Source organism: Gallinula chloropus (assembly GCF_964237585.1).
Source record: "Gallinula chloropus genome assembly, chromosome: 2".
NCBI classification, from domain to species: Eukaryota; Metazoa; Chordata; class Aves; order Gruiformes; family Rallidae; genus Gallinula; species Gallinula chloropus.
Genome location: NC_140086.1, coordinates 143099202 through 143113821, shown reverse-complemented (window position 1 = coordinate 143113821; position 14620 = coordinate 143099202). Strand labels below are relative to the sequence as shown.

The 14620-nt window shown below is 38.0% G+C and overlaps 1 protein-coding gene across 1 annotated transcript in view; it reads right to left on the bottom strand.

Annotated features, from left to right (window-relative positions):
• PLXDC2 (plexin domain containing 2) overlaps positions 1 to 14620 on the bottom strand; it is a gene marked incomplete at its 5' end in the record, with an annotated part of 260604 nt that overhangs the window by 105979 nt on the left and 140005 nt on the right. The window contains one exon of the mRNA XM_084260059.1: positions 13452 to 13521. Within this exon, the coding sequence (XP_084116185.1) occupies positions 13452 to 13521 (70 nt within the window). The remainder of the gene's footprint in view (positions 1 to 13451; positions 13522 to 14620) is intronic.

Genomic DNA, 14620 nt, shown 5'->3' with positions numbered 1-14620 from the left:
GCATTTATTTCTTTGAAGAAACACAAGTATAATACTGCACTCACTTTTAGTGAGCCAGTTAAATCATTTGATCCTTAAAACAGTCACCATTGAAGTTCTCCTCAACAGCCGTAAGACTCTCTGCTCTCAGATATGAAGGCATGTACCAGACTGCCACGTGCAGCAGCTTGAAATCCAAAGTCACCATTTCTACTTGAGCAAATAGCTACGAAAGATTTTTTTTTAAGGTAAGTGGCCCCAGACATCAAGGGTCATCACATAGCTTTTATTAGCCTTTTTTTTTTCTCTGCAGGTTGATTAAAAGCAGAGTTACAGGCTATACTTCAGCCAGAACGGATTTTGTAGTGCCGTAACGTTTGAAGCTAAAACACTTCCAACAGGAATTACAGGGCAGACCCTGACTGCTAAGTTATACCAATACCGTGTCTAGAAACACAAGGTAGCTTTGAACCTACTAACACTTGAAAGTGAAGCAGCATTTGCACTGATGGCCCCAACCCCTTATCCATTCATCCCCTACTTTTTTTAAGAGCTGAGATCAGGACTCACTGGTGAGGCAGAGTAAGAACCACATGCTAGGGATCATGGTTACCTTATCATTTCCTGGCGACATGCTAGAAAGAGATAACAAGAAGTTGCTTTTCCAGGCTGACCTAGGAGTCTATTTGAAAGTCACTATCAAAACAACACGCGTAAGATGAAATTATTACTGTATTATAGGCTAGTGGTAGCATTTCTAAAATAAAGCCCTGCCTAGGATAGTCACTGAGATGTGCTGGAACATTAAGAAGCTGATCAAAGTAAATGGAAGCAAAACATATGAAAAAAAATGTGTAGTTATGGCTAAACTTTCTATGAAAACAAGAAAAAATATTCTCTATTTGTTACATTTTTCAAGACACATTCTTATCATCAAATCACAGCTTTGTCATGAAATTATCACTTCAAGACACAGAAAGGAAAAAACCCAACCCTCTGATGAATTCTTTCCTTAGATTTATTTGAAAAACAAAATATTTACTCCTAAATACTTCTTTTCCACCACTCACACCTGGAACCATGTCCTCAGAAACAAGCATACGCATGAAAAACTTGAAGGTTTGAGATGGCACAATCAAATGACATCACTGATAGAAGGATGGGGAAAAGGATGCAAATGGAGCCAAGGCCAGGATTGTAAGGAAGAGTGGGAAATGAGTGAAGAAATTTAGGTCCCAGTTCAAAACTGACAAAGATGCATGGGAACCTGTTTATTTCAATGGCCTTGCTTTCAGGAAACAGACTGGTATCAATCTGCACAATTTGCAAGGGTAATGAATTTAGCAAGGACTGGCTTCAGACAAGGTTGTTGCCAAGGAAGGAATGATGTTATAATGAAGAAGCTGGCAACGGACAAGTGATTTTTCATAATGTGACTCAGACAACAGTTGCACGCATTCTGTTTTCCAATGGTTGAGCATGCAAACCACGTAGCAGCATTTGCTTTTCTTAAGACTCTTCAAGAGTCCGACGGCTACAGTCATCACATCCACATTGCAGCACGGTTGAGATATTAAGAAAATCTGTATTCCCTGTACTGTCTGTTAGAGATGCGAATGAAATTCCAGGTGCAGACATTTTCTCTGACATTGACAGTTCCCAAACAGGGAAATCAGAAGACTTTATCTGAAGTAATAAACATTAAAAGGCTTACAAGACTTTTTCACATGCTTTTCATATTCTCCAGCAGTCTTTCTTCAGACACACAGATAAGAAATGGAAATTATGGATGATCACAAGCTTTGGATACAACAAAGCAGATAGTCTTAGTAATAAGAAGAAAGAGGAACTATACTTTTTAACTGTGCTCAAGTAAGCAGCTAAATAACTACTGCTTTTTCGCTGCTGCCTTCTTTTGGCTCCTACAAAAAATTTCCTGCTACCTCATCAGCAAAGACTGGCACTGGGTCCCTGTGGGCTGATCGGGAACCATTTTAGGATGCAATTTACTTTGTTAATTATATTTCTCCAACAATAATTTCAGTGTTCACTTTTAAATCCTTCATTGATTTTAATTAAGCCTGCATAAGCTTCCAAACTTTTCTTTTAGATAACAAGAAGCTGCTTACTGCACAAGAACCAAAAAAGTCCACACTCACTAATGCAGCTGGAAAACAAACCTACTGTCACTTGGTAAAATTGCTTTGGTCATATTGCCAGTGGCCCAGTGAATTAGAAACTTGAAGTGAAATAAAAGGGAAAGAAACAATCTTCTCTTCCAAGATATTAGAGTTGCAGACTAGGACAATGTTTCAAAGATTTAAATCTCTCTTTTTTTTCTTACAATTTTTCTGTTAATTAATTCTTTGGATGATGGCTCTTTAGATTAGATTTATTCATTTATTTTTTAAATCAGTCTTTTGTAAGGACATCAATACTATGTATTGCTGCATCATGTTAGTGATACCAACACTAGTGTTATGCAATGCAGAGTTATTAGATTAAGTTACAAAGATAATATAGCATAACTGCTTAACTCTTGTACTGACATTGCACTGGCTTAACCACCTTTCTATACATCAGCACATGAGCTTTTGAAATACCAGCATAAAAATAACACAACAGTTTATGAGTTCTTCCAAGGATAACATTTATAATAAACATTTATAATTGAGTTTCCTGGCAGAATTAAAGGCGCTTTATCAATACACATGTGAAAATCTTGCCCATATTATCTTCTTGTAACTAATACCATCCAACATAAATGTCTAGTGGGGAAAAAACCCACAGACTTTGACACTTTACCCTTTGACTGTTGCTCTGCTCCAACTTGTAAATATACTCATTTATTTCAGAAGAGGAGTGGGGATGGGTATTGGTACCACCTTCCATGGCAAAACATGGTTTTAAAAAAATCAGCAACCTTGGAGAGCTGCCTTGATATGATATATATAGGCAATTAGGGAAACATCCTGTGGCTACATGAGGAGCTTTTACAACCTGCTCTGGTGGCAGTAGGATTTCTGTGATCAGTTATTTTAACAGTTATTTCTTAGTCAGCCTAAATGATCCTTCAATACAGGAATGTCTAGATTTCAGCAGAAACATGAGGAACAATAGGAATTTCATAAGTATTTTAAGAATAAGAACATAAATTTACAATGCTTACAGTAATTACATGCGATGGATATTAATCCCTCAGTTTCCCTGGCTGTTACAAGTAATCAGCAATGATACATGGTGTTATGGCACCAGACAGCAATAATATTGCACAAAGTACATGGCTTCACATCCAGAATTTTAATACCACATTTGCAACAGCCTGGTTTGAGACCTAAAACAAGTCCCCTGAAAGATAAAAGGGAAGAGTCTTCACTGAGATGCACATGGGTCCAACTGACTGGAAAGCTTTTAATAGTCCTTTGCATTTCAATTGATATCACTAGGAAATCAAGACATTAAAATAAAAAATAAGCAAGAAAACTTGCTTAAGAGGACAAGGAATAGAGCTTTTCCCAATGTTAGACATTGACTTTTTAGAAAAGGACAAGTCAATTGTATTTGGGCAGAAAGACAAGACCCCACCTCCTTTTGGAAACACTATGACTTATAGTAGTCCTTAAGCATAATAATTAAAACTGACTCTCAGCTAAATTTTCAACACACTTCCCAGCCTGATTGGTCTCTAAACATTCTATGCCTTGAAAGAACACATATTTTAAAAATGTAGCCAAGTTCAGCATTCTATTTTATTTGTACTCTATGAAACAGATATATACAAGTACTGTTTTACAAATCTTAGAAGCTTCATGGACTGAGCACATTTTGTTAGGTCCAGGACCTTCCATAATAATATACATTTTTTACAAAATACTGCCTTATAGAAACAAAAAGCCCATTTTCCACTTATAATCAAGAATTTCCTCTTTTAATTAGAATCTCAATATGTTACATACTGTTCTCATCATCTTCCAGTTGGCTGGTTTTGGTTTGAGAATGATTTGTTTTTCTCAGTAAGTGACTTTTCAACTGGTTTTTGCAGAGTTCAATTATTCAATCTTTTACATTGAGAATAGGAGATAAAATTGTGTTATAAAGTAGAAAAGACAAAATAAAACCACATAAAATTTTATAAGACTGGACATACTTGGTAGCTTTCACAAGTCAGCTGGTAAAAAGGCAGAAATGGATTGACATTTATTTTTTAACTTATAAGCAAGCAGCAAACCAAATAAACACTTTGTAGGAGATGCAGAAGTAAAGACTTGTCGTGCATTAAAAATCTTTACTCCTCTGTAAAAGCACAATGTTATTGAAAGTTTGCAATGCTACTGTAGAGGTTGAACATAAGATATATGCCTAGTATTAAATTCTACAATAAAAAGCAATGGGTCTTAGCCTCCATCTAACAACTTCACAGTATTCAGTGAAGCTGTTGCTGGCTATCCTAAAGGGTCTTTGCCTTAACATTAAGCTATTTATTACTAAGCATCTGATCTGCAAAATTATTTAACTGCTTGTTTGGCAGTACATGTGGGTAAACATGTGTTTGGCATTACACATGGGCTAGTTATCTGTTACTCTATGAAACAGAACCTTACAGACAAACAGAAATGTTGCCATGTTAAGTCCTGTCACCACTGGGGTGTAACTACTGCCCATAAGCTTCGCGGTCAAGGTTGGCAACCTATGCCTTCCTATATGAAGGTCAGAGCTATGTCAAGGCACACTTCCCCCCCCCCCCCCCCCTAAAGCTTATCGTTCTCTTTGCCCTAAGTGTTTCTGATCAAATTTGTAAAGATAAAGCGTAAGAGCAGGAGCAGAAAGAGTTAATGGAGTGCACTGATGGACAGCAAGACAAAATGGATTTTAAGAAGAAAGCTGATAGAAGCAATATCCCCTTACAGAAAGAGCAGGAGAGGTAGTACCAGATGGGACACTTGACAGAAAAAGGAAGATTTACAGGGAAAAAAAATAAATTAACAGCTGTAAGGCAATATATGACACGAGAAAAAACATGATGAAAGGCAGTAAGCAGAAGACAACTGGGTGAACTAATATTTGCCAGTCTACAGTCAGTCTGTAATCCTTAGAGTGAGCTGCCCACTGATGATGACAAGTGCAGTCCCTTGCAACAAACACAGGGTAGTTTAAGTCACTGATTTTTGGCTAGAAAAGGTGTTTTTCATTCTGCTTTGTATCACCTTTGCCATTTAACAGATGTTGCCCATAGGGTAAGTTTTTGTTATCAAAGAGCAAGAATGCTCCACTCAGTGTGCTGGTACTCCACAGAACCAGGCAAACTTCACTCTGCTTATCCACTGGATTTGAAAGATTAGGAAAGTAAATTTGTGTAAATTCACAGGGAAAAATGCATTTGAGTGTCATTGTCCTCTAAGGACTGTAACCCCCCAGACAATATTTTCAGTAGCACATGCTTACTCCAGGCTGCAAATTCACAACCATCTTCACCCTTAATCTCAGATTCTAACTGTGGATCCTTCTCTTTACACAGCACTTCCAGCTAGGTGGATTGATTTCCCTTCTGCTCAGATGTATCGTCCTGGCTTTATTCCTTTCCTCATAGCATATTCTCCCCTTTTTCACTGATCCTCTTTCCCTGAAAGTCCAGCAAAATGCGATGTAAATTATATTAGAATTCTCTGCTCTTTGGTACTTCTTTGTTGTAATATCCCTCCTTAAGTATTGAAAACAGTACAACTAAACATGAATACCTTAATCCTGTTTATGCACTCAATATCCAAAAGGAAACATCAGGTAACAGTTGCAATTTTGTATCTTATATACACAAAGACCTCTCTCTTTAATAAGCTCCAGTATTTTTAAGTGTATGATCTGACCTTCAGAAGTAAAAATCATAGAAAGAGTTTTTGATTTCAGTTTCAGAAAAATACCAATTTTAATTTGATCACATTGGGATTTAATAGTTTAACAGTGCCTTTTTATTTCTTTAGTACTACTTCCATTATTAGGAGTGGTAGAAATGCTCAGCTAGCATCTTCGCCGTAAGAATTATTTCAAATAATTCCTCTATGTATTACTCAGGATTATTCCTTTACTGTAGAATGATTTATGAAGTATTATCTCATCAGAATTTTATACAGTCTTTAGAAATTCAAGTGCTTGCTCCAAGTTCAGCTGAGCTATACATGACTGAATCCCCATCCTCAGATAAATGCCAGAAACTCGCTACAGCACTACTGGGAGTCATCGCCTCAAATGTCTCAGGCTGGAATAGCCTATTGCTCTGCTGAAATGTGTCAGTGCTTTGGGTCCACTGCTTGCTGTGGAAGTGTGTGACAGGCTGTCTAGTTTCCAGATCTCTGAGCAGTAAGCTACAGCAATGAGCTAATACCCAGCCTGCTTTTTAAAGGACCATCCCTACTCTACTTCAAAACCTTCACGTTTTTATTGGCTCCTACTGCTGTTCTCCCCGTACACTCCCATCAGCCCCTTAATATCCTTGTTTATACTTGGCCAATACATGCTGTCTTTGGCATGCCAAGTTGTTTTGAACATCTAAACTATTCGATTGCCTACAAGATCCTATTTTCACTTTTGACTAGTTCAGCAGTTACAAACTTTCCCTATTGTAATTGTTATATAAGGTATCTACCCATGCAGAACATTATCAATCTATGTTTTTTTTCTCTGAAACTTTGAGTTCTTTGAATTCCTTTTTCCCCCCTGATTTGTATTTGTGCATTTCCTATTGCATGGGCTAGGTGGACATTTCTGGAGCTTCCTTTATTCTAGCTGGCAAAATGTCTTACCAGTCAACTCACTCAGCTTTATAAATCTAAAAATGTAAACATCTATATGTGAGCTGACCACACCAGACTCACAGCAATACATGTAAACAGTGACATATAGAGAAAATTAGACACAGGATGCACAACATCCAACCTACATAAATACCTACCTGCCTTCAGTGTTCAAGCGTTCATACACTTTGCTGACTATACCAATTACATCTTTACTAATGGCATATGAGTTTAGGCTGACAAACATGGTTACAGATGTTGGCACAGCTAGATGAATTGTACTCTCTGTACATAATCTATTTGTGATTGACTCGTAAATTTGCTTGCAGGCAGCGTCTATTACTGTAGCTCATAGTACAGTTAACTTTAGAGTCCGTGCACAGTGTCCCTTCCTGCACTATTGGTGATCAACCCATTACAAATCAGCAAAGCTTTCCCAATGAAATAACAATGTCATTCAGTCCCCTTTTGCTTTCTTCTGTTACTTTTTACTTCTTGGTAGCATACTTTTTATAAGTTATGCGTATAAAGACATGTCTTCCAAATTGAATTTTTCATGGGATGTCCAGTTACTAACAAGTGCAGGGGTTGCTGGAGTAGAGATCTTTGACTACTAGAGGTGACTGGGTGGTTGCTCTTACCTTGTTTTATTTATTCCCCTATGATTCTGTGGTTTTCCCAATGTAACTCACCTACCACTAAGCATGCTGATTTTCATATTATTCCATATGGAAGCCTGCCACAATTATTTGCCTTGTGTTCTTTCCTCTTTCCTACAGCATTCCTGTTTCCAATTTCACATACCTGCAGAAATGCACTAATTTGCAACATAACAATGTATGTGACAGAGAGCACCAAAGAAGTGTAACACTGAAGTTTCATCTTTTCAAACGCACCCATTTCTCTCTCTTGTGCTGATCAACTGTTCTGCTTGAAACCAGTACAACAGCTTCCCCACTACTGAAATTGCCTATCTATCAAACAGCTACTACTTATCCTAATAGCAGTGACCTCCAGCTTGATTCTTCCCTCCATCCCTTTCTTTTGCAGTTTTTCTTCCCTCTAGCACTTCTGGGGCAATACAATCTCCTACAATCCAGTGTTCCCTGTCAACTGAAACTATATCCAGCTGTAGTCCTCCTTTTCAGTGTACAAACATCTTTCAGCTCTTTCACATGACAGGGCTCCTGGCTTCTTAATACACCACTGCAACTCCAATGGGAAACCCTTTCCTCTCACACATCCTGTCCCCTAATCATCAGCATTCCCTCATCCTGATGCAGTCCCATCTATTTAGTCAAGGTCTACACGTTCACGCGCCAGAGCAAACTACGTTTCAACCTTCCACTGCCCTTCATCTCTTTTCCTCCTAGATACAGATGACATTTTCTGTCTTTGCACTTGGAAATCAGTAGTTACTTGCCTGAGTTAAGACATACTAAAGTGTTAACCAGAGACTTCAGGATTTAACTCACAGACTTAATTTCCATTTTTAGTTTGCTGAAAGTAATTACTCATGTATTTCTGGTACCAATGTTCAAGGAGTAACAGTTTCTTTTAATTCTGAAAATTTCATTTCAGCAATTATATCATCATTAATTAGAATGAATTTGCTAGTGAAACATTCAAGTGTACAGTCATAATCAGCATGTTAATACTTGCACTGACTTCTGTTTTGCAAAGCAGTCACTGGCATTGGGAATAAAATATGATGGATGGTTCAAAGCAAACAACCTTAGTGTTGGAAAACTCTGGTCATGACAAAATTTTCAAAATCAGTAAAAATATTCCCTAGAGCTAGGGAAAAAGTAACACAAACAGGCTTTGAAAACTTTAAAACCACAACAGGACCCAAGCAAATATTTACTTACTGGAAACCTTAGAATTTTTCAGTAAAGCACCCATGGCTTTCTTTATAGTAACAATTCCTGAAAGACTGGATAAATCAAAGGTCATATTGACTGGCAGGATCAACTAATCTGTTCTGGAGCTTCCAGATGTTTCTCTGCCAGAAAAAAATAGGGCTAAGGAGAAGTAAATAAACTGTCAAATAAGGAAAAGTTATTGCCACCATATACCGACAGATGCCTCTAGTAGGAATTAGCCCCAAATGAACCCTAAGCTTTACACATCTATTTAAAGAAGGCTTCTGCTTTATTTTTAACCTGTACAAATACTCTTCTATGCATTCACTAGAATCTCCCCTATTGCATACTTCCTGCTAGACAAAGCCATGAGAGGACAGAGGGTAGAAGAAATCTCTTAACTCCAGTGAACATATTTCTTTCATAAATATATATATATTGCACCATGTATAAAAATATGATTACTATTGAGATGGGAAAAACCCCCACAAACATGCTCAGTCTTAAAACACATGAATAGCTTTTATTGCTATTTCTGAAGAATATAAAACCTACTATATTGGGCTGTGCTATACAGTACAATGGTCTCTAAGTCCTTTCTCTAACACCATCCAGAATCAGATGCCTTGGAAGAAAATTATTAATCCTGGGCAAAAAAATATAAGAATCTTTTGAATTTAATGAAAATCCATAATAATCTGGATTAGTTATGGTCCTCCTCTGCAATGCTGCTACAGGCATAGCAATACCATAGAGAAATGCTCCACTGATGAGATATGCCATTTAAACCACCGTCCCCACTAAATAATTTACAATATCTGACACAAGGCTGCACTAGAAATCATAGTCTGATAAAATAAATAAACCACAGTGAATAAACAAGAGGACTTACTACCATGATTATGGAAGATTAATACAACCAAGTATGAAGCACTGCTGCACATTGAGAAGGATGTGTTGCCACAGAGCTTCAAGGACTCCCATAAGAAGGACTGCACAGAGAGGGTTTTCCCACCACCACAGCCACCAAGCTCTGCTTAGGGTACCTGTGACTGTCAACAAAACGTGCTTCATGAGTTTAGCTCCCTGACATTTGCTACATGACTCAGTAATTCCCAAATGGCTTATTACAGAAATATCTGCAGTTGTGGCCTGTAAAGCACAAAATTTAGAAGACTTCCCACCCCCTCAGTTTTCTCTTGCGTTACCTTCTATTATTACAGCCTTAAGAGCAGTCCAGAGATTGCTTTAAAAATGGTCTCAATAGGAATATGGAGAGCTAGATGCCCATATCCTGAGAAACACAACTTGCTAATGATATCAATAGCAATGCTATAAACTTTCTAGCCTCCTAGTTATGAATTAAATAGCCTGGTAAAATACAAACAAAGGACATCAGTGAATGAAGTCGTCAGACTAATTATTATCGCTCCCTCTCTTCATCAGCTCAGCAAAATGATTTGGAAGAGGAAACAAATACTAGTTAAACAGAAGAAAAAGAAAGTTGAGTTTTACATCTCAGCAGTTTCAAAGTCATCTTAAGTAACTTGGAAACCTTACTAAGCCACAATGCACCCTCCGTGAAGAATGGCAGAAACCATTTGGGTAGACATTTTTATTGTGACTAGGATTTAATGTGCCATTGTCCTCAACTTTCCTTTTAATAAGGTTATTTAATTTATGATTGGGAAGTAAAACCAAATTGTAGTGTTGTCATTAGCATAATTAATCATATCCTGTTTTCAGGAAGTTGATATCTGTCATGTGGGACTCCTGTGCACATTAACTCTCTCATTCTTTTGATCTCAGAATAACCTCTGGAGGGGTTCCAGATCTCTAATATTAGTAATGACATTATACAATGTTGGTTACTAAGAAATAGTAGACCATACAGTACAAGAATTTGGAACCTGTCTTTATCCTTTGTTGTTAGGTTATAAGCCACACTGCACCATCAATGGTTTATGATAACAAAATTTACAAATATAGCCAAATCAAACATTCATCAGAGCATAGAAAGAGATTCTTACTTTTCCTGCTAAATGGGTTTAGGAGTCTTAAAATTGCAGGAAAGGTTGCACCCTGTCCTGGATTGACTGGGTGACTTATAGTTACAGGGCTTTATCACGATAATATTTTTAAAGTTGTTATTGACTAGATTTTACTTATTGATTTTTAATGTTGAGGTTGAAAATCATGGAAGGGTCACATGACAGAAATATTGCTGCGCTAGTGTCAGTGGCCTATAGTAAAAGGACAAATGGTAAAGTCCTATTTATCTAGAAAATAATCCAGAGATCTATTCATAATACAGTATTGCTGTGTTTAGTAGAAGGGCAGTGATAAGAACAGCAGAATTATCATTCAGTGTTCCATTAATTTTAATAACAAGAGAAGAGAGTGGTGCAGAGCTGCAGCTATTCTTATACACTTACATGCCTTTTAAAACGAAACAAAACACACCACTACATCATAATTCTCCAAATGCTCTAGACCAAAGGAAAAAATATTTCCTAACAAAAATTACTACTTCACAGCTCTCCTTGGAATCTTAACTTTACTTCCTAGTTTTGGAGGCAGATGGGGGAGCCTGATGACAGCAGCATATTAGTGACAGTAGTAGTAAAAAATCATGGCTTCCAAGCAAAGACCCAGCAGAGTGACCACATGAGAAGAAAGAGTTAATTTTGTGTGGTTTCAAGGAACCAAGTTCAGCAGTAAGAATAAGGAGGACATTTACAGAATTAGCACTGTCTGTACTGCTGCTATTTCAGCTGTGCAGGACCTATCCCACCCCATTCTTTCATGCTACATAGATCAGGCACTTGATTTTGGCACCCCATCAAATGCAACTCCTCTAATAAGAGAATATAGAGCTAGGCTTCGATGATCAAGCACCAAAGTGACACTAAAAGCAAAGGATAATGGAAATCAGACAAATCTCAAAATACTAATCAGGTGTTCTTGGCTCATCTGATCCAAATCAGCATCAAAATGTCATTTTCGATCAACATGAGAAAATCCTGCCGCTGAAGGCACCCCAGAACTCTGCATCCTTTTTATCATTCCAACTGCACATCAACCATTTATAATCAACCTTTATTCACCCCTGTCCACCTCTTGTATTCTTCTGCTATGGAAGTGTCATGGTATAAGCTGGCAGGCAGCTAGTACGCCCATAAAGCTATTCACTCATTTTCCCCCCACCAGTGGGATGGGAGAGAGAATCAGGAAAAAAAAAGGGTAAAACTCATGGACTGAGATAAAGTAATTTTAATATGTCATAAAATGAATGATAAAATAATAATTAATAATAATAACTAATAACAAATAGCATATACAAGTGATGTACAGCAGAACTGTGCACCACACACAGACCACCAGTACCCAGCTAGTTCCCAAGCTGTGATATAAACTCCCAGCCAGCTTTTGCCACACTTATATACTGAGCGTGACATTGTATGGTATAGACCATTCCTTCGGCCAGTCAGGGTCAGCTGTCCTGGCTGCGTCCCCTCCCAGCTTCTTGTGCATCCCAGACTCCTTGTTGGTGGGTCAGTATGAGAAATTGAAAAGTACTTGGACTTGGTGTAAACATTGCCAAGCAACAACCAAAATATCAGTCTGTTATCAACACTATTCTCATCTTAAATCCAAAACACAGCACTATAGCAGCTATTAGGAAGAAAATTAATTCTATCCCAGCTGATTCTAGGACAAGCAGCAAAATGCGGATCCTGACACAGAGCATGACAGAAACCCGTTTCAGCTCCTACTCTTCTTGAGGCTCTGGTTACAATTCTTCCTTAACTTTTTAGTCACATCATCCCCATTTCAGAACCCTAGTGGGACATGGACATCACCTGCTGCCAGCCAGCTGGCCATCCACAGCATGAGAAGGAGAAACCTTGTCAAGAGTCAGGGTAGGATTAGTCCTGCCAATGGTGATTCCTATTTCTGTTGGCTTGTCCTATCACACCTCTATGCAGAGTGTCACTAGCCAGAGGCCATGAGCCTTCTGGACACATTCAAGGACCAGAAGCAGCCATGGGTTCTCTGTGATGTTGCTTTCTGCCTCCCAATTTTTATTTTTTAACCCTTACTACTCCTTTTTCTCATTTGTTGTCTTCCACATCATTTCATTCTCCTCTGGTCTCCTGTCTATACATCTTCAAGGAGATGGAGCAGGAGGGAAGCAGGAGAGGTCAACGGCGGTTCCTAATGCAGGAGATCAGTGCAAGTAGCTGCCAGCAGCAGTGAGAGGGAGAACCCCAGCTGTGGGCCATCCATGATGCCCAGAGACACAAGACCAGGAGCTTGCACTGTGCCATACCTCCCACCTTACCCCACAGAAGGGGGACAGGAACACCATGGTACTGCTGCAGACGCCGTACCACACCAAGCCAACACACTAGAATGGGTTTGCCTTACAGTTACACACTTCTGGCAGACCTTCTCATCTTTGAATAGTAAATTCTCTACCCTTGTATGGCCAAAACCCATTTTCCCCCTTGGTTTCGGTCCAGCATTATCTTCACAAGTACAGCTGCTCCACAAAAGATCATGGAGCGAAGTACCTATATAGAAAGTGATTAATTATATAAAGTCATAAAAGCTTCTCAGTATAAAAGATTTCAACTTGAGCAGCCGGAGTTTTTCACCATATCAATATTTTGTAATTTTCTTTTTGTGGAAAGTGAAATTACCTAAATAAATGCTGCATTTTATCTCTACATATACAGGAGGAAAAAAAGGTATTTTAAATAGCTACAAGAAACTCTTCTCATATTACTCAAAAGTAAATGGTTAGAAGGCCACTTACCCCCAGTTGCCACAGTAATTTCACGTAGAAAATGGCCATAAAATGGAAAATCGAAGGACAGATTCACTCTCTGAAAGGAACAACACCAGAAAATAAAATCGATATTGTGCATAAAGGTAAGAGAATACAAAATGAACAAACCACCACTTCAAACATCTGTTTCATTGCTTTTTATTTTTCACTAGAGCCTTGCTATTCTTAATTTGGAATTGTCAACAGCTAACAGGAAACAATTCTGTGTAGCACAAACCCCTGAAAGCAATGGATTTTAGTAACGGAAGAGTTTAGACAATAAAATACACGAGCAGACTTCATAACTCTCTCATGACAATGACATTAATACAGATTCATAGAGGTTTTAAAAAAAATTGTTGCTTCAGCTTCTTTTTCTTAAGAGAGGCAATCAGTATTTAAGGCTTGACTGATACGTGAGTTTTACATGATGTCCACTGCTTTGGCTGCTGGCGATTTGCTCCTCTGACAAATACTCCTTCAGATTCAAGCGCTCTCGCTGACATCTTGCTGCTACCTAGGTGATTACCTAATGAAGGCTAGTCACTGGAAGGCAATTCCTCTGTCAAACCCATGTGACACCTGTCCTCAAAGCTCTCTATACTGCAAAGTAGGAGCCCAGATCCTAAAGATATGTGCAACAGAAGTACTAAGAAACTCTATCTAAGCTACTTATTGCAAAACAAAATAGGAAGAAAGATGTTTTTATCCCTATCCTTTATCAGCTGAATGCACAGCAGAGAATGGTAATTTGGAGAACAGACCAAATTGGATTCAGTAGGTCTAATGACCTTTTCTGTGTGTCCATAAATATGGATATACAACATTTCTAGTCAAAATGGCATATGCAAGGGACAGCTCATGTATTAACTTAAAATGTGTGGGTTTTTTTCCATGTTCTAAAGTTTTCACTGCTGAGGTATATGCTAAATTTATGTGCACTCTGTTCAAATTATGTCCTTGCTCTACCAAACATAATTTCCAAGAACACTATTAAAAACATCAATTTTCTGACAAAACTTTCCCTTTCCTTTTTATTCTATTGTCCATTTTACCTACTGGAATTAACATTCTGAATAACAAAATAACCATTAAACTGCTTCAAAAGATTATTCTGCTCCCTTAAATTGCTCCAATATAGGTATCAGTATAAAGAT